Here is a 17,107-nt window from a genome sequence, read left to right on the forward strand (position 1 = left end):
CAAATTCTTGCAAACTTCCAGTTTGTCTCTACTGACAACTTTGGTCATCATGTCAAAAGGATTCTTGTCCGTGTGAATCTTCACTAGCTTCATCAGTTGCTTTTCCATTACTTCTTGTATCCAATGATACCGGACATCAATGTGTTTTGTACGGGAATGGTACATGGAATTCTTGCTCAGATCAATTGCACTCTAACTATCATAATGTACCTTGTACTCTTCTTACCGTAGACCCAATTCTTGGAGAAATCGCTTTAACCACAACATTTCCTTTCTAGCATCTGCAGCAGCAATGTACTCTGTCTCTGTTGTAGATAAAGCAACACACTTTTGTAGTTTGGACTGCCATGGGACAGCTCCCCCTGTAAAAGTGAACAGAAATCCTGATATAGACTTTCTACCATCAAGATCACTCACCATATCGGCATCTATAAAACCCTCTAAAATTAGTTCAGCTCCTCCAAACACATAGACACATTTTTGAAGTTCCCTTCAAGTATTAAAGAATCCATTTGACTGCCTTCCAATGCTCATTTCCTGGATTGGCGAGGAATCTGCTCACAACGCCAACTACGTAAGCTATATCTGGCCAGGTACACACCATTGCATACATCAAACTCCCTACTGCAGAAGAATAAGGGATTGCCTCCATATCTTTCCTTTTAGAGCTGGTCGTGAAACAAGAACGCTTTGTCACCTTGAAATGGTTGGCTAGTGGTGTGCTGACTGGTTTGGCATCTTTCATGTTGAACCTTTCAATCGCTTAACATATTTCTCCTGTGACAGCCATATCTTCTTGGCTTTCCTGTCACGAACAATCTTCATATCCAAAATCTGTTGTGCTGGGCCTAAATTCTTCATGTCAAAATACTGTGACAAGTCCTTTTTCAACTTGTTGATCATAGCAATATCATGTCTGATGATCAGCATATCATTGACATACAACAGTAGGATGATGAAATTTCCATCTGAAAACCTTTGAAAATATACACACTAGTCTGCTACCGTTCTTCTGTACTCGTGATCTACCATAAATGAATCAAACTTCTTGTACCATTGTCTCGGCGCCTGCTTCAGGCCGTAGAGACTCTTCTTCAGTTTGCAGACTAGATTCTGTTTTCCTTTAACTTCAAATCCTTTTGGTTGCTCCATATAGATCTCTTCCTCCAAATTACCATAGAGAAATGCAGTTTTGACATCCATCTGTTCTACCTCCAAATTCAAGCAAGCTGCTAATCCCAGAGCTACTCGAATGGAAGTCATCTTCACAACTGGGGAAAAGATCTCATCAAAGTCAATTTCCTTTTTCTGCCCAAAACCTTTGACCACCAAGCGAGCTTTATGCTGCAGTATTTTACTGTTGCCATCTTTCTTCAACTCATACACCCATTTTCTCTTCAAGGTTCTCATGTCTCTTGGAAGTGAAACAAGCTCATAAGTGTGGTTCTTCTGTAAAAAAACTCATCTCCTTCTTCATGGCTTGCATCCAACAGTCTTTCTCTGTATGATTCTTGGCTTCCGAAAAACTCTCGGCCTCCCCTTCATCAATAATCGGAATATACTGAGAAGCGAGATATTTGGTTGATGGCACGACAGCTCTTCCAGATCTCCGCAACTGAGGCCTAGTTGCCTCTGCTTGAGGGGGTTGCTCCCCCTGCTCAACACCTTCTTTATCCAGGTCTTCATCTCTTTCCTCTTGATCCTCAATTTCTGGCATAGGATCCTGCAACTCTGGCACTTCTTGTTGCACATCATCACATCTAGCATTTTGTGATGGCTCGGGAGATAAAACAAGTTTGGAGTGATGACATCTTTAGACTTTGCAGACTTCTCAAAATCTACTACTGTCTGGTCTTCTTGGAATACTACATCTCTGCTCCTGAACATCTTCTTGTTCACTGGGTCCCACAACTTGTACGCAAATGTTGCATCTGAATATCCCACAAATATCTATGGAGTGGACTTGTCATCAAGCTTCTGTTAGTTTTTCTTGAAGATGTATGTAAAGGCCTTACACCCGAAGACTTTCAAGTGAGAATATGATACCTTTCTTTTGGACCAAACTTCCTCAGGTATAGCAAAATTCAACAAGACTGAAGGCGACCTGTTGATGAGATAACAAGTTGTACGGGCGGCTTCAACCCAGAATGACTTTGGCAACTTTGCCATTCTAAGCATGCATCTGACTCTTTCAATAATAGTGCGGTTCATCCTCTCTGCCACACCATTGTGTTGTGGGGTGCCGGGAACTATTGTCTCGTGCTGGATAACTCTGCTAGCACAATATGCTGCAAAAGCATTGGAAATGTACTCGTCTCCATTGTCTGTGCGAAGACACTTCAACTTCTTCCCGGTCTCTCTTTCAACCATTGCATGGAACTCCTGAAAGTGCTGAAATACCTCATCTTTTGTCTTCAGGAAATACACCCATAACTTCCTTGATACATTATCAATGAAAGTCAGAAAATACTTGCGGCCACTAAGTGACTCCACTTCAATTGGGCCACAAACATCCGAGTATAGCATACTGAGCACTTTTGTTTTCCTCTTGCTCGTTGAATTGAATGATACTCGATGTTGTTTTCCATAAAGACAATGATCACACGGCTTCAGGGCACTCCCTTTGGATAAGGGTATTCTAGATTGCTTTGCCAACAGATGCAATCCCTTCTCACTTATGTGAGCCAGTCTTCTGTGCCATAAGTCTGGTAACTCCTCGTCTTCTGCTGCATTAAGACTTTCCAGACAGATCTTTGTTGGAGTCTTATAATGTGTTGAAGACATCTCTCCTCTGGTGATTGTCAAAGCTCCTCCTATCAACTTCCAACGGCCATTTCCGAATGTACTTGTATAGCCTTGTCGGTCCAGGGAGCTTCCGGAGATAAGATTGAGGCGCAAATCTGGAACACACCTCACATCTTTGAGAATTAGCTTATGCCCGACATTAGTCTGAATACTAATGTCTCTAATACCCACAATCTTCGAATAGCTAGAATTCCCTATTCGAACAGTGCCAAAATCTCCAGCGTTGTACGAGCTGAAGAGTTCTTTGTGGGAAGTGGCGTAATAGGATGCAGTTGTGTCTATCACCCATTCTGTGTAGTTGTGGTCAGCCACGTGAAGACAATCCTCCTCTTCACCAACTGCAAGAAGTATTTCATCAGTTGTTGTGGCTGTCGTGTTCTCATCTCCCTTTGACTTACTGCTTTGGCCTTTATCTTTTTGGCTTGGGTAGTTTCTCTTTATGTGACCCACTTGGCCATAGTGAAAGCAAGTGAAGCTGAAGTTACCTCAACCTTTATTGTCTCTGGATTTACTCCCGTTGTTCCAACTGCCTCTACTCTTGCTTCTTCCTCTACCTCTTCATTTACCTCTTTTTCTACCTCTATCTTCTGTGACAAGAGCATGGGATTGATTACCTCCCATGTCTTTCCTTCTTGTCTTTTCATTATACATGGCGTCTGTGACCATGTTCATGGTCAGCTTCCATTCTGGTGCAGAGTTGCTGAAAGAGACCACCAACGTCTCCTAGCTGTTCGGTAAAGAACTGAGCAGTAGTACGGTTTGCATTTCATCGTCTAAGCGCATCTTAACGGTTGCAAGCTGATTCACCAGATTTTTGAATTCACTGGTGTGTTCAGCGACAGACATACCATTCTTCAACTTCAAATTGACAAGCCTTCTCATCACCAAGGCTTTGTTCCGAGCGGTCTTTGACTGGTACATGTCGTCTAACATTGTTCATAGAGAATAGGCATCTGTCTCCTCGACGACATGATGGTACACACCGTGGTTTATCCATTGTCTGATACAATCGATAGTCTTGCGGTACATCTTTATCTAGTCATCGTCTTTCACTTCTTCAGGTTTAACCCTTTTTACAAAAATAGGGTCAAATAGGTCTTTATAAAACATGATGTCTTCCATCCGTGACTTTCAAATTGTATAATTGGAAGGAGTTAACTTGAACATAGATCCTGAAGTTGATGTGGATTCCTCCATCGTATTCTTTCTTTTTACAGAAACTTTGATTCACAAATCTGACCGTACGGATGTCTTCAAAATACTCCAAATAGTTGGAAAGCACTATTAGATCGTCAAAAACAGACTTAGAATGGCTCAGATCAAGCTAAAACAGTTTGGACAATTCAGATCTGCAGGTGTACCTTAGCCGCGCAGCAGCGGATAACTCTCAGCCTCTGGGTTGACTGGTCAATAGGGTAATGATGTGGTCAGCCACGTGGCACTAGGCTTGATGACATGGCAGCCACGTGACCCAGGCTTGCTGACGTGGAATCTATATGGTAGTGTCGTGGCGATATCGTGGTAGTCACGTGTCAGACAGTGACGTGGCGTGTGACGTCACAACACCCGCAACACACTTGTCTTCCTCCTTAAGTAGTGCGTGGGGCGCGTGGGTGAGAGTGAGATCACGCGTCGGTTTCTCTTCACGACGTGTGGGGCGCGTGCAGAGCGTATGATTCACGCGCCGACTTCAGGGAGCGCGTGAGAGCGCGTGCAAGCTCTTCTGGGTCTCTTCTTTGCAGTTCTGGACTCCTCTCGTGGAGACCTTGCTCCTGGTATGCTCAAAAGTGAATTTTGAGCAACTTGATTTCTGGGCAATTTCGAAAAAACACTTTGTTTGTATTCCGAAATGCGACCGACGAGACTCTGATGCCACTTGTTAGGACTATAAGACACCAGAAAACAATCACACACAATAACACAAGAGATTTACGTGGTTCGGTAATTGCCTACGTCCACGGAAGAGATACCCATTATCCCGGAGGGAGATTACATTACTCACATCTCACAATTCTCTCTATAGCACTCTCACTCACAGATTACACTCTCTGTATTTTTCTCTCTCACTCTATGTATTCTCATTGTGCTCACTGCATTCACTCATCAACCCTTCCTCACTCATCTCAATTTATACACGAAAGAGGAGGAGTGGTTAAGAAACAACACTGAGTAGGTTTGGTTGTGCTGTCCCCACCATATTCCTTTAGCTATCCACCATCTTCCTTTAGCACATGGTGCCACCCTCACCATGTGGATAGTAGGCTCCTCAGCTTGTGAAGTGTGGGCTAGAGCTAACATTCTCTTCCACAAAAACTCTGGTATATACCACCAAGGGGTCATCTTAGTCGGTGGAGTTTGCTCCTCTCTTCAGGTTTGAATCCCCTACTACTCAGGCGGAAGTCTGATGGTTTAGGTGAATTGGCTAGTTTCTCCCAGTTTGGCTTGTAAGGGTGCATTCTAAAGATCCTACCTTTGGGGTGTTCTCGGCATCAAAAAAAAAAAAAAACTTTGGTATATATGCATTGCACCTTCTAATACTTTTCAATTGAACTAAGACATGGCTGTTTTTTTCAAGATTAACATATTTTGAAGGCATTCTTGTGACTTTTCTGTTTTTCCCATTAAATTATACATAAAAAGAGTGCTTTTGTTACACACTAGTTCTCCTCATAACCGGGTACATCTGATATTTTCATTTTCCTCTTTTTTGGGTGGAAAATACATTATGTGTTTCATTGTTGATACATAAATAAATAACTGTACAAGATAAAGATGCTAAAAAGAAAGTGAAGGAACAATAGAATCGACAAAAGATCTCTTTATTTGAACAGTTAAACAGTATATTTACAACTTGGAAATTGGAATTAGACAATCCCTGAGTAGAGAGTGATTAAGAAAACTGCAAGAAAGACAACGTTGCATTTACAAAAAGAATCAAAGAACAAAGCATTTTAGGCTAATCCCTCACATTACATTAAAACCATATCAAAAATTTCACTAACGGCACAAGAAATGCACATTAGCTGAAGGTTGTGAACCAAAACTAATGTCAACGCCATTTCAACGATAAGTGAGAAATTAGAAGAGTCTAATTACCAGTTGAAGAAGAAGAGACCCTTGGGCTTGGGAGTCCCATATATGCCAGCCTAGGTGAGAGCCGCATCTTCCGGCTAGGTCGAGGTGAAGGGATCGGAATACTACTCCAGGAACGGCCAGGTGTAACCCTAGGTGATAGGTTGACTTTCTCAAGTGCCAGGGATTGTAGATCTGTTGGGTAGTCCCTGACACACCCAATGCGGGGCCCAACTCCGCTAGTCCACTTGCACGATAAATGCTTGGCCAAGTTGTAAATGGGTGCTTCTGCATTGCCTACATTGGTGGCTTTACCGTCTTCTTGATTAGAAGAAGTGTTCGATATATCATTGGTTGGTCCGTCGCCATTGGCAGCAGCCAAATCTGTTAAAATTGTGGTTGTGGACAGACCCTCTACCAACTCTGGCTTAGAGTCCTCGTAGGTATCTTTAAACGAGGTTCTGTCATCATCTATTTCACATCTCTGCAGAGAAAATGGTGAAACATCAGCTACCGTTGTCCCAAGTAATACTAATATCAGATAATTGGTGATGTGGTTAGTTAAATAAGAGGGTTTGATGAAACTTTAGTTTAACTATCAAGAAATGCATTTATATAAACAGAATTTTATGTTGAGTAGGCAGAGAGATTACCTTAACATTGGTCAAGTCTACGCAGTGCTCCTCAAGGAAACTAATGAATTCCTTGAAATTGTCTTCAGTTGGAAGATAGTGACCGCTGTATGGCCATATTGCCTGAAGTAACAAGAACAAATTAGATCAAGCAGCTCAAATGGACGCACAAGTATATCATATGTGTGTGTACATGAATTCATGTATTTATGTGTCCTGTATACCTCAAGAATCCCATCACGGGCAACCAATCTACCAGCTGCAGTTGTAGCTCCTCCGGACAGAAAACTAGAGTGCTGAAAAACACCCTTCTTTTTCTGTCCCACATACAAAACCCTTGCTGTGCTCAGAACAAAGATCCACTTGGAATGCTCATCTGTGTTTAACAGCATTTCATGTTGCTTGTATACTAGCTTTCCACTCTCCACAATCACTTCATATGCTTCTCTTTCTTTCTGGGAGACAAAAAAAAAAAAAAAAATAGATGTCAGAAAAAAAGTAAATAAATAGCACTTCTCTATATGCACTCATCTAATTTGCATAGATAATAAAACTTACAGGTCCGAGATATTTAATGCATTGATGTTGTAGATCTGTTCTTTGGCAACGTTCAAGATTTAGTTCTTTACCATCTCCAACATCGAGCCTGCATTTACAGAAAAGAAAAGGAAAGATCAAAAACAGCATAAAAAGCGGGGTTCACTTGTATACAATTGTAAGAGAAGGGCATATTTACCAATAGAAGAAAGGTTGGGTGCTCTTGCTATCAGTCCATACATCATAGTAGAAATGCAAATTGTGCCCATACCTATGGCGTGGATCAATCTGGAAAATAAAGAAAGAACAATTGACAAGATAAGTCATTATACGCCTTCCAATACCCAACAATTTGAAGCTGTAATCTAAACCTATCCAACAACTGAAGAGTATAGAAGCCTCCTAAGAATCATCAAAAAAAAAAAAAAAAAAAAAAAAAGGAAACTTCTTAAGGCTTGACTTGATCTAAATTTCTTGTTGTAAAGGTTGCCCAATTTTAGCTGAAAACAAAGGTCAAACATAGTTTTTCACCCAGATTTATTTGACAAGAAGTGCATGGGAAAAATATGCTGCTATACTTGTTGGAAGGTCATGAAAATATGAATTAGAGTAGTGATCCACCACCCTAAGCTTAATAGTGATACCAATTAGAGGTCACTATTGGTCTATGGTGTCGAGGATACAAACTCCAAAATCTTACCCATTTTTGGATTGGAATGTACACATAATCATAAGAAAATCATATTATTGGAGATAATGATACACAATCAGGTAATTTGATAACAAGAATGTGGGCTTACTGCTTCGAGCCAATGTTGGAGAGCTAGTTTTTGAGCCTTTTCATCCTTGGATAAACCCTTCCCTACCTGCAAAACACAAAAGAATCAGCATTTGTTAATGCCAAAACTCTCTAAACAACATTTGGTAAGTTGTAATGTACTAAAACAAACCTTGGCAGCTCTAGTCCTTGCACGTGCCCACCGTGATGCAGCAGTTTCATGTTTCGTAACATTGAAGAATGATACCGAACTCTGTTTGAGAGCAGCGAAATCTAAGGCCTTCCACCTAAAACAATTTTTATATTAGGAAAATTAGGAAGAAAACAAATCAAAACAATGAAATAACTAATAACAACACTACAAAACTGTAGATTATGATGCAGAGACGAACCAGAGTTCTTCGACCACAACTGCACAATCGGCAAGGTTCCTTCTGGTCCGGTAACTCTTGTAGACTTTCTGAACCTTGGTCGCAGCAGCATCAAGCTCATTAATAGGTCTTGGCGAAAACAGTATCACTGCCTCAGGAATTGAAATTGTTGGCTTCGATTTATATTTTGAGTCACAATCTTTGTCCTCTAAAGGCATTGAATCCACATTCTCTTTGTCAAGAACTAAATTATTGAGTGGAATTCTAAGCGTTGGTTTTTCGGATAGTGGGTTTTGATCTAATCCCTCAGACTTGTCCATGGTTTCTGAATTCTCTTTCAGAAATCTAAAGGCCAATCCACCATCATCTCTTTTAAAGCTTATTGACCTCACCAAAACAGTCGCAGTGGTATCAGGACAATTAAAAAACTTATGTCTCATGATTTCTTCCACGCAGATGAGAGAAAGGAAAGAGAGAGGCACGTTGATTTAAAAGCAGCAACAGACTTAAGGGTGTGATTGAGAGTAATCAAAACCTGTTCAACAACATTTAAGGATTAATTTTGGTATAAATTCTAAACATTTCTCAGTTCAGGGCAATTATATGGGTAGAAAGCTAAAATAACAAAAACTATGAGTAATCAGATTTGTTGCAATAATAGCCACATATGAAAATTGGGTTATCAAAACTGCAAACACAAAACAAGTATTTTGACATAAAAAGCTAGCCGGTATGTTTTTGAAAACAAATTCACCCCTTTTTCATTAATGCTGTGTTTGGTTGGGGTTTTTGGGGTGGGATTTAGAAAAGGAATGAGAAATGTAATCCTATTTATGTTTGGTTATAATAAAAAATATATGGAAAAAGAAAGGGGGTGAGAAATAAACAAAGAAATAGGAGACCTTTTAGGACATCAATTCTATTTTATAACCAACACAACCAAACATAGTTGGGATTTGAAATTCTATTAATTCTTTTTCCTTTTCCTTTCATTTCCATTTCCCTTTCCATTTCTCTTCCCAAATCCCCCAACCAAACACAGCGTAAGAGAAGAAGCAAAGAATCAAGGAGAAACCCTTTTATTAAATTACATATGCAAAGAAAAAACAAAACCCAAAACTTGGAAAGGTCATGGGTAATCATTTTAAGGGAAATTTTTATTTTTTTAAAAGGGAAGTTCAACGATTAATCAAATTTAATAACCCAACAGAACAACAGCAAAAAGTTCATTCTAGACCTAGAACCAAACATTAGATAGCATTTATCATTCAACAACCCCATCAAGAACAAAGAACTAAAAGAACTCAATCAAAAACCCATAAAAAGCAATATAACAATTTTTTAATAAAAAGGGTATAAATCAATGTTTCCTCACCTTCAAATCCAAAACCAAGGTGTTCAGAACCCCTCTCTCTCTCTCTCTCTCTATGAATCTCTCTGAAACAAGCTCCAAATGAATATTTCAAGTGCATCACTCTGTTTCTTGCTTATTTATACTCATGGATTGAAGAATCAAAGAAGGTGGGCGTGAGTGTGATGATAAAGTTAAAAAGAAAACAAGTAAAAGTAATGATTAAATAAAAAGGATTTTGGGGTGTACTGGACCTTCAGTGAAGCTCAACAGAAGGATTGAAGAAGGAACCAATTTCAACTCGTGCCCTCCATTGTTTATTTTATTTAACCATTCATGAATTGGAGGGTCAACTTCCGTGGTCCTCTCTTACCCGTATATTCAACCGACACCTTTTCATTCCCTTTAAACAATATTTATATATATATATAAATCATTTGAATACAATTTTTATTTTTTATTTTTCATTTTTAATGTTAGGTTGATACAGAAGTTTGATATTTCTTTATGAATTCAAACTTTAAATTTTTTAGACATACAATAAATATTTTTGAGAAAAATAACAATGAGTATATTAGTATTTAGATTATAATATTGAGTTTTTTTTTTTTTTTTACTTAATTTTTCTGTTTTTTCATTTTTACTGAAGATTAAATTTAATTTACCCTATTTGGATTAACATTTTTACATGTATTCTAATTGAATTGAATTGAATTTTTTTTTTTTTTTTTTTTTATCATTTCATCAGTACATGGAGAAATTTTATTATACCAGATTTAATAAAAAAAATATTTTAAATTAATCATATAAAAACACATTTCTAAAATCATTATGACCTTTTTTTTTTCTTTTTTTTTATTATTATTTTTTACATTGTGTCCTGCCAAAACTCTATACTCCTTAGATTTTCATTATTTTTTCAAACCTTTAAATCACTAAAAATAAATGTGCCAACATGTTTCAAAACGTGAATTGTCATTGCATTAACTTTTTGTAGTCACCCTAGTGCAACTAACATGAAAGCTCGTCTTTATGAATTATAAATACATTTTTTTAATTTGTTTAAAATATGATTTACCTTTAATAATTTTGAAAATTATATTTTGTCTCTTGAAGTTTTAATTTCATAATATATGATCTCTTTTATTAATAAATTATCAAATCAATTAACAGTTTTTAATAACGTCTTAAATTTATTTCAATTAAAAATTTAGGTGACTTTATAATATATAAGAGAGCAAAAGAATTTAATTTTTTCTATTAATTTTGTTAAATAAAAAATACTAATAAGAATATATTTGTAATTTTTTAAAACAAACGTCATGAAATGTATTTGTAATTTATCTTAGTTTTAATGATGAAAGTCTTAACCGTGACTGATGATGATAGTAATGGTGCCCGGGTAAATATACTTTTATTGACAATGATTTTGTTTATTGAAAGAGAAATATATATATTTATATATATATTTTAATTTTTTATGTAAAAAGTATCCTGGGCCAATTTATGCACACTAGACTAAATTCTTATAGTCCGAACAAGTCTTCTGAAACAGTACTTATGCCCTGTGGTCCGTGGCCCCCTACAGCCCGAACAAATCTTCCGAAACAAGGCTTACACCTTGCGGTCCGTAGCCCAAGGTATGCGTTTGCTGACTAAGGAATTCAAACCTAAAACCTAAGAGGGAGCAAATCTCCAGACCTCAATCGTCACGCACTAAGCCAATCACCCTAATTTGAAAGTGAAATACTATTTACACAAAAAAATTTATGCATTCTGTGCAAAAAATTTCTGTACTGAAAAAAGTTGTGTAGGACCGAAACATAACGTGAGTATTCAATGAGTGGATTATCTCAACTACCCAATGCAAATAATCATGAATGATGAGTTGTGTTTGCTCATCCATTTATGCATTACTTTTGCCTACAAAATTCACCACTTTTTGTATTTGCATTGTAAATGGTTTGTTCACTTCTTGGTTTATACTATCAGTTGAATCAGTTACCATATTCTATTTTTTTTAGAATTAAAAATATTACATACAATAGTTTTGAAAATATCAAAGAAATATGTGCAAATGTATTATTGACACATATTTTATAAATGTTGTATAGAAATATTGGAGGAAACTAATTCTGTTTATAATTAATAAACAAAAATGCTGATGGTTAGTCATAATAAAAAGAAACTCATAATTATTAAATTTAGTTCATATTAATGTGTTCATTTTAATTTGTAATTATAATATTTTAAAAATTTTATTTATTAGTTTTTTAATAAATTTTTTTGTAAGTAATAATAAAAATACTGAAATTTCTTATCCACTACGTATATGATGAATTATCTTAATTGTGTTTAGTGAATAAGAAATTTAAAATAATAAATTTTGAATAATTGAAATTTGTCTGTTTAAAAGTTACAATTCCTTACAAAGTTGTCGAGTTATCAAACTTATACTATGACTCAATTGTACCTGCTATGACATAGTTATACCCAAATTGAGGCCTAGTTTGGAAAGACTAAATAAGTGCACTTTTTGACTTTTTTTATATTATGTGTAGAAAAAGTAGAGAGAGATGTTGATTGATGTGACCCAAAAAAGATAAAAAGATGAAATAAGTGTACTTTTTTCTTTATAGCCAAACTTGGCCTGAGTACTTCGTTAGATTGCAGAGTTATCAAAGTTATACTAGGACTCAATTGTACCTGCTATGGCTTAGTTATACCCAATTAGAAATTGAGTAATTAGTTAGATTGTCAAGTTATCAAAGGCGTGGCATGACTCAGTGATGAGCGACGGTTAGCATGAGTAAACTTGTAACGTGAGTTTGTTTTGAACATAAAAATAAAGAAGGTATATATATGCAGTCATAGTGAAAAATACAAATTTCTTTGTTTATGTATTCTATTATTGAATTTGTAAATGCGATTCTTAAAATTATTTTGAAAATATGTCCAATCATAGTTGCGTAACTTGAAAAGAAAAAAAAAAAAAAAAAGAGTAAACTCAATCCAAAATTTCTTTATTAGCCATTATATTCCAATAAGTTATAACGAAACATTTCTTTGTTCGCCATTATGTAGACACTTTATTTTTTACCGTCCTTAAAACTTGGGTGGCTCAGGTTGATCACTCGATGATGAAAGTTAGGCTGAACAAACGTTCGATTTCTTCAACAAAAAAAGCTTCTAAATCCCAACCTTATACCCTATTTGACCAAAACTATTTTAGACCTTAAAACCCTCTTTTTTAAAAATATTTTTCCAAATGTTTCTACGATATTCCGAGGCTCGTATTTCATTTAAAATATTACACTTTTCGGTAAACCGAGTAAAGACAGAGTGAAAATAAATGAAAGGGAGGTGAACTCTTTGAAAAATCTTTTAAAACATCTTATTTAGAGGTTTGGAGTTGAAGGAAATAGGAGGGAATGGAAGAAAACTAGTTGGGGAAATGGTTGAGCATGAAACTGTTAAGAGAAAACTGAGTAGCCTTCACTAAAATAGGCATATCCTTTTGTACACTTAGACTTTAGTTATGAGGCCACCACCATGAAAAAAAGGACTTCTGGAGCTTCAATTTAGACTCAAGAATCTCCAATAGCCGAGTCCGGATAAGAGAGATATGACTGTTTGAAGTTAGGCATCAATCCAGTTAAGATAGAAATAAGCAGCCTTCATTAAAATAAGCATATCTCTTTTCACACTTAGAATTTAGATATGAGGCTACCACCATTGGAAATTAGACTTCCGGACTTCAATTTAGATTTAAGAATGATCTAAAACCGAGATCGGATGAAGAAGATATACCCATTTGAAGTCAGGTATAGAAGCAGATTTTTGTGGCCGGCCACTTGTGTAAAACGCAAATATTTATTTCCAATTGTCCCCCAAAAGCTCCAGCTATGCCTATATAGATATTTCCAACCTGAGAGGCTATTTTTCTATATATATAAGGCCAACCCTCTTGGTTTTAGGTTACAAAAAATTCCAAAAACCCCAAAACTTGAAATTCTCTCTCTATCTCTATCTTGCAACACACACACCTTACCCAAACCATTTCCTAAACCAATATTGGAACTCTCCTTACTGAGATTATTGAGTCCAAATTTCAGCCCTTGAGAGTAAGAACTTGTGGGCTTGTTAACAAAAGAGTTGCTTTGCTTAAAGAGGTATAATTTTGAGCATCTTTAGACTACTTGTTTTCTATATTCTCTTGCTGATTTTGAACTATTTTTACACTGTTTTTATGGGTTGAAACTTGTAGTTTAAACTACCAAAGGTGGAGGGGTTAACCACCATTCTTTGAACCTTGTTTTCTAAGCTTTTGCCCTTGTGTTTTCCATTCTTTTCTCAACTTTTTTTGAGCTTTTTACTGTTGGAAAAAAATGGATTTTTAGTAAACTTTAATGTGAAATTAAAGTAGGTCCCAACCATTGGTTGAGGTGGGATTAAATTGGTTTAGATTCTTTGTAACAAGATCTTTACACCACATAACGAATGACAAAAAATCATTGAGAATTGAATGAGAAATTATCTCATAAAGATGGCCTCATGAATGAGGTTTTGGGAATTGTTTATAACTACCAATCTCACATTGATTGTGGTAGAAATACACACTTGTGTATACAGAAAATATATATATATCAGATATTTTCTCTCATCAATTTTGGTCCATTACTCCAGCAGTTTTGCAAGAGTAATGGTCAGTAGTGGCCAGTCTTCATGGGCATTAGATGATAGCCTTCATGGCTAGAGGCTCCTCCTCTCTCCCCCATGGTGTATAAAAGGAGACCGATCTCCCTTGATTTAGATATAACTTTTCCCTTCCAAAATTATATAGTCAGTCTGCTTGTATCTACAATTTCCTTCATGTGTGAGAGAGTGTTGACATTATCGATTCGCCAAAGCAAACAGAAGGTGCTTCTGAGTTAGCCGGTTTAAGCCATCTTATCCTGGGAGACAGAAGTCGACGTTCCTCCAGCATCCACAGTGAGGCAACTAATCTGTTTTAAGGAGATTGTGATATCACACAGAATTTGGTTTGCTTCCTTGTTTTCAATATTTTAATTCCATTTGTATTTCGGTTAATCATGGTTCATGTTATGTAAGTTAACTGATTAATTTTCAATCTATTTGTTTCGTTTAAGTAGCCTATATGACCAACATTTACCACTGAATTTCAAAGTTTTTCAAAGGCTAAAAATGTGATTATGAAGTCCCAAAATTGGAGGGGTTAGCCACCCCTCCTTTGGCTTATTTACTAGCTTAAATTCCTCATTATTTTAGTTTACTCATTTACCTGTTTGTACCTCAATTCTAGCACTATTTTTGTTTACTTTAGGACTGTTTTAGGCTATTAGTTTCATTTATGCTTTGTATAGCATGCTTGTAGTGTGATGGTCCTCATAGGTTTGGTGGTTTAGGCCTTAGCCACTAACCTCGTTGAGTTGATAGCATTTATTTTAAACTTTCCATACTTGTGTTCATCTCTAATCATCTCTGCAACCTCCCTCATTTCTTGGCTTTTCCTTTGCTTTGAGAATTGTCTCAAACCGATTGTTTGTTTAAACTTGAGATAAAGATTGTTGTGCTTAATGGTTTAATCTCTTCGAAAGTTCATTACCAATGGTATGACGTCTCTCTCATGCCTTAATCCAACCCTTGGTTTGACACTTCCCTCCTTTAGTAGACTTAATGCTCATTTTGGACTAAAATGACTAATGAATGAAAAGGTAATTAAAAGGGGTAATTAATGGCTTAAAATGGAACAAGATAATGAAATCAAGTTTGGGGTTCAATCGGATGTTAATTGAACTCATTGAGTCTTAAGCCATTTCATACTTGTTAGTGATGAAATGGTTCAAGTTTCTAAGGTCAACCACTTCTCTTGATCAATCCATGATAGGGAGGAAGTTTTGAGAGTCCTTCATTATGCATTTATTGAAATTGTATCCCTTAGTTCATAAGTCATCACGCAATGAAATTGCGTCGATTGATGGCTTGCGAATCAAGCCTACCTCTCATTTGACCTGTTTGTTGATAAGAAGAGGCAGGGTGGACAAACATCCCCTGAGAATGCTCTATTTGTGCTCTGTTTGTTCTCTGTTGTAGCAGGAAAGTACCAACATTAGTGGCCGTCAAGCCACTTTTACTAGGCAGCAGACTGCTACTTCTGGATTGCCGGCCACTTTTTCCAGCCACGCAGTGTCCTTTTTCCAGTAAAGCAAAGCAGAGGCTGAGGTGGAAAAACAGTGCAATTTTCTAACTGTGCAACAGAGGCATTCTGGCAGCAAAACATAGGACTTTTTCAAGTGGAAATCCGGGTGCATGCATGGGTCAACCCTTATTACCCAGGGCTCATAATAATTAATTAATTAGCTAATTAATAGTGCATCGTAATTAGTTAGTTAGTTTTTGTACTAAACTAAGTAGAATAACTAATTAATTTTGTGTTGTACTTATTTAATTAGCTTAAATAGTTAGTTAATTCGTGGTGTTATAATAATTAGTTAGCGTAGTTAGTTTATTTCATTTGGTTTGTAATAATTAGTTAAGTAGCTTAGCTAATTGTAGCTCGGCTTTTTTACGCCCCCCTTTCAAAAGGTTTGAAAAGAAAGCCCTACAGTTTGGACTCCCGCAGTTCTGAATCTAATCTCACAAGTACAATGTGAAATTGATAAACACCAAAGAGTCCAAATCCGACAAATCATTTTGGAAAATCGATTTTGAATAAAAAAATGCCAAAAATTGGACTGATTTGCCAGATACAGAGTCGCCACCTAAATATTTTATTTTGGGAGAATTTAGGAAACTCATGACTTGTGGCAAAGGCCACGTGTCCGTTATCACCAAAGTTGCCTCGGCTCGGGAACTTAGGTACGAGAGGGGAAGGTCATGAATTGAGCACCCCCGCTCGCCAAATCAAAGATCGGCCTCTACTAATTATGATATGATTTTTATGTACATTATGTGTTCTTATTCCGGTTATTAAGCTAGCTTTACTATGTGATGCGTACAAACAAATATAGACTAGTTTGCTCAATTTGGAACAATTCAACTCATGTTTGTTTGCGAAAATGGTTTGAATTTGCCACCTTAAAGTTTATGGATTTGCCACCAAACATAGTGGGCTTAAAACATGATTTGCCACTCAACAAAATGGGCTTAAAACGCACATTCGTTGAATTGTTCCAATTCAAACAACAAGCCTCCATCCACAAGTGTTCATGCAGTTTAGCATTTAAGCACATAACCTCATGGCAAACATGCTAATCATGGCAACATTCACACCTATGCAAGTATGCTAAAGCATAAAACTCACCTAGTACTCTAAGTTAGGAAAACATGAGTTAGTGAAATATGCATGATTCCTAACTATGTTAAGTGTCTAATGCAACACATGCAATATGCAATTAATAGGCTCGGCTACTAATATGACATATGGATCGATTTGATAACATGCGGTTAAACACATATTCAAATAAGTATTGAAATAGCAATGCAGTTTGAATGGTGCGCCGAGCCTTGGTGTATGCAATACGAATGAATGGATGCAAGC

General features: G+C 36.7%; 1 protein-coding gene across 2 annotated transcripts; it reads right to left on the reverse strand.

Annotated features, from left to right (window-relative positions):
- Nucleotides 1-5,605: 5,605 nt before the first annotated feature.
- Nucleotides 5,606-9,936, reverse strand: LOC114257647 (IQ domain-containing protein IQM1). Of its 2 annotated transcripts, XM_082903797.1 has the most exons (10): nucleotides 9,571-9,894; nucleotides 8,217-8,730; nucleotides 7,997-8,111; nucleotides 7,847-7,912; nucleotides 7,246-7,334; nucleotides 7,068-7,155; nucleotides 6,734-6,964; nucleotides 6,531-6,632; nucleotides 6,297-6,361; nucleotides 5,606-6,266 (listed from the first exon to the last, which is right to left on the reverse strand). In XM_082903797.1, exons 2-10 carry the CDS (start codon nucleotides 8,633-8,635, stop codon nucleotides 5,894-5,896), a joined length of 1,548 nt encoding a protein of 515 aa, XP_082759923.1. In that variant the 5' UTR covers nucleotides 8,636-8,730; nucleotides 9,571-9,894; the 3' UTR covers nucleotides 5,606-5,893. The 2 variants fall into 2 exon arrangements, with proteins under 2 accessions (XP_082759923.1, XP_028053231.2); XM_028197430.2 differs by having other exon boundaries at nucleotides 5,606-6,361; nucleotides 9,571-9,936.
- Between the last annotated feature and the right edge of the window lie 7,171 nt (nucleotides 9,937-17,107).

Source organism: Camellia sinensis, chromosome 13 (genome assembly GCF_055761805.1).
Source record: "Camellia sinensis isolate YWXY chromosome 13, ASM5576180v1, whole genome shotgun sequence".
NCBI lineage: Eukaryota > Viridiplantae > Streptophyta > Magnoliopsida > Ericales > Theaceae > Camellia > Camellia sinensis.